This window comes from Passer montanus, unplaced genomic scaffold (genome assembly GCF_014805655.1).
Source record: "Passer montanus isolate IOZ18808 unplaced genomic scaffold, ASM1480565v1 scaffold677, whole genome shotgun sequence".
Taxonomy (NCBI): domain Eukaryota; kingdom Metazoa; phylum Chordata; class Aves; order Passeriformes; family Passeridae; genus Passer; species Passer montanus.
This window is the reverse complement of record NW_024371893.1, coordinates 1684-4874: the sequence shown is the minus strand read 5'-3', so window position 1 is coordinate 4874 and position 3191 is coordinate 1684. Positions and strand designations below refer to the sequence as shown.

At 42.7% G+C, this 3191-nt stretch overlaps 1 protein-coding gene across 2 annotated transcripts; it reads right to left on the bottom strand.

Annotated features, from left to right (window-relative positions):
• Positions 1 to 568: 568 nt before the first annotated feature.
• On the bottom strand, positions 569 to 2449 carry PTRHD1 (peptidyl-tRNA hydrolase domain containing 1). Of its 2 annotated transcripts, XM_039728974.1 has the most exons (3): positions 2186 to 2449; positions 1316 to 1506; positions 569 to 626 (listed from the first exon to the last, which is right to left on the bottom strand). In XM_039728974.1, the coding sequence occupies exons 1-2, from the start codon at positions 2375 to 2377 to the stop codon at positions 1336 to 1338; spliced, it is 363 nt and encodes a 120-aa protein (XP_039584908.1). In that variant the 5' UTR covers positions 2378 to 2449; the 3' UTR covers positions 569 to 626; positions 1316 to 1335. The 2 variants fall into 2 exon arrangements, with proteins under 2 accessions (XP_039584908.1, XP_039584907.1); XM_039728973.1 differs by lacking the exon at positions 569 to 626 and having other exon boundaries at positions 1216 to 1506; positions 2186 to 2446.
• Between the last annotated feature and the right edge of the window lie 742 nt (positions 2450 to 3191).

Below are 3191 nucleotides of genomic sequence, written 5' to 3'. Positions count from 1 at the left end.
GAAAACCCCAATTCCCCCCAAAATCCCCATTTCCCCTCCCCTCGGCTCGTGCGTACAATCAGCTTTTTCTAGCCACAAAAAACGTGGAATTTGGGGTTTTTTTTCCAAAAAAAACCATGAAAAAACACAAAAAAATGAAAAAAAAAAGAATATTTTGCCCGGTTTTTTCCATGTTTTTTGCTGGTTTTTCCCCATCCCTGGGGAAACCTCGTGTATAGTGCAAGGAAAGAGGGAAAAATGAGTCAAAATTCAAAAAAAATGGGAAAATCTGCAATAATTTTTAGGGAAAAAGGGGAGGGGGAGGGGGTCTTGTAGATAATTTTTTGTTTTCTGAGGGAAAAGATGGAAAACGTGTGGAAAAAAAAGAAAAAAAAATAAGAATAAAATGTTTTTTTTTTTTTCCTGCTTGGATTGTGTTTAACAGCTGGAGTAGCTTTGAATATTTAAAAATAATAATTAATTAATAATTAATAATTAATAATAATAAAAGAATAAGAATGGAATGCTCTGTCAGGAAAAAGTTTTTGGTTTTTTTGGTGGGGTTTTTATTTGAATTAAATTTAATTTTTTCTTCCAGGTTTTTTTTTAATTTCAGGTGAATTTTTCAGGGAATTGTTGTAAAATTCCTGGAAAAACAAAAAAAAAGAGGAAAAAAAAAGGGAAAATTCAGATTTTTCAACCAAAATTTTGGTGGTTTTGGGGAAATTTGGGGGTGGGAAGAGGAAGAATATTGGGAAAAATGGAAAATTCAATTTTTGGTGCTGGAAAATCAGGAATTCTGATGGGAAAATGGGATCGAGGGATTTGGGATTTATTTTTTGGGATTTAATTTCCTGGTTTTTTTCCTTTGTTCCCCATTTTCCTCTTTTTTTTATTTTTTGTTTTTTCCTTTTTTCACTTCTTCTCCTTTTCTCCCCCCATTTTTCCTTCTTTTCATTTTTCCCCATTTTCTTCCTTTTTTCCCCCCTCATTTTAATCCTATTTTTTTATTTCTCCCTCCCTTCCTTCCTTTCCTTTTTCCCCCATTTTTCCCTCCTTTTTTCCCCGTTTCCCCCCCATTTTCCATCCTTTTTCCCCCCTTTTCATTTTTTACTCTTTTCCTTCCTTCTCCCCCCATTTCCCCTCCCTTTCTTTCCCTTTTCCCCCCTTTTTCCCCTCAGAAATCCCCACCCCCCCCTCACAAAACCCAAACAAAACCACAAACCATCCATCAAGCCGTGTCAAAAAAACCACTTTAAAACCACCAAACCCCACCGTTCCCCATCCCAAAACGCAACTCAAATCCCAAATCTCCAGGATTTTGAGGGAAAAAAACCTGGAAAACTCGAGACGGGATCATTTGAGGAGTTTGAAATTCCTGAGGTGAGGCTGCACCACATTTTTGGGGTAAGGTCGGAGCGCCAGGCACGTGGCAATCCCCTCGGGATTTTCCATCCAAACCTTGTGGTCAACACCTTTTTCCTTCAGCAACTTCGCCAAATCCAGCAGGGAATTTTCATCCGGAGCCTACAAAAAAAAAGAAAATTAAAAAAAAAAAATTAGGAATTAATTCAAATATTCTTCCCAAATCCAAGCCAAGCTTCTCATTTCCATACTAGGAATTAATTTGTTTATTTTTCCTTTACATCCCTGATTTCCAGCTTTTTTTATTGTGGGATTGAAATATGAAAACACCGAATTTTTTGGGGGGATTTTTAGGGTTGGAAAAAGCTTTGGGAGTCCAAGTGTTCACATTTGAGTTTTGTTTCCGTAAATCCACGCGGATTTGAAAACCCTTCGGGAATTTTGGGGTTTTAGCACCGCCCTGGGTATTCCATGAGGAATTATTCCGAATGTCACGGGGAATTATTCACAATTTCATGAGGGAATTATTCCCAAAACCCAATTAAATCTCCCCAGGAATTCCGGCTCCTCCTCTCGCCGTTCCCCGCCGCCAGCACCGCCCGACCCCTCCCCGGGCTTCCCCTCCTCTCAGCGAGCCACAAATCCCCTCATCACCCCCAAACTGACCATTCCCACCTCCCTCAACTCCATAACATCCCCAAAAAATCCCAATTTAGCAAAAAAAACCAGATTTCCCCCCAAAAATCCTGATTTCCCTCAAGCCGCCCCCGCCCCCCCCAACATGGCGGCAGCTCTCCCCTCAGCGCGGAGCTCCCGTCATGCCCCGCGGCGGCGCCGTTACCTCCAGCACCACGGTAGTCATGGCGCCGCCCTGCTCCAGGTACGCGCCGGTGTCGGGGTGCTCCCGGTAACCGTGAACGGCCGCCAGCGCCGCGTGGCAGCCCTGAGCCACCACGGCGCCGAGCGGCCACGAGCGGGGAGGCCGCGCCAGATCCCCGCGGAGCACCACGTACTGCACCAGCGCCGCCGCCATGTTGCCGTACGGAACCGCGCGGGCTGCCGGGAGTAAGGGGGGCGCGGAGGCAGCAGCGCGCCGCCATCTTGGTGTACGGAATCGAGAGCGGCGTGATGACGCACTTCCGGCGGCGCTCAGGCGGGAAAGTTGAGGTGAGCGCCGAGCCCTCAGGGAGGGGTTTGGGGTCCCGGCGGGGTTTGGGGAGAATTTTTGGGATAAATTTTGGGGATAATTCTTTAGGATCGCCCCTGGCACTCTTCTGAGATTATCTGGCAGCTTTTGGGGTCATTTTTGGTACTCTTTAGAGTTGTCCGGGTTCCATTCCTTGGGATCGTCCCTGTCTTCAGTTTGGGATCGTCCCTGTCACTTTTTTACCCCAAAATCCTTCCCGTTCCCAAATTCCCACTTGTTTTCCTCATAAAAAATTCCCAAATTTATGGAAATTAGTGGAAATTTTACCTCATTAAAAATCCCAAATGTGTTGAAATTAACGGGATTTTTACCTCATAAAAATTTCCCAAATTTAAGGAAATTAGTGGGATTTTTACCTCATAAAAAATCCAAAATATATTGAAATTAATGGGATGTTTACCTCATAAAATTTCCCAAAGTTAGGAAAACAAATTGGATTTTTTTTTTCCTCATTAAAAGCTCCCGAAATTAAGGAAATTACTTGGATTTTTACCTCATAAAAAATCTCAAATGTGTTGAAATTAACGAGGTTTTTACCTCATAATAAAATTCCCAAATTTATGGAAATTTTTTCCTCATTAAAATTCGCTAATTTAAGGAAAATTAACACATTTTTTTCCTCATAAAAATTCCCCCAAAT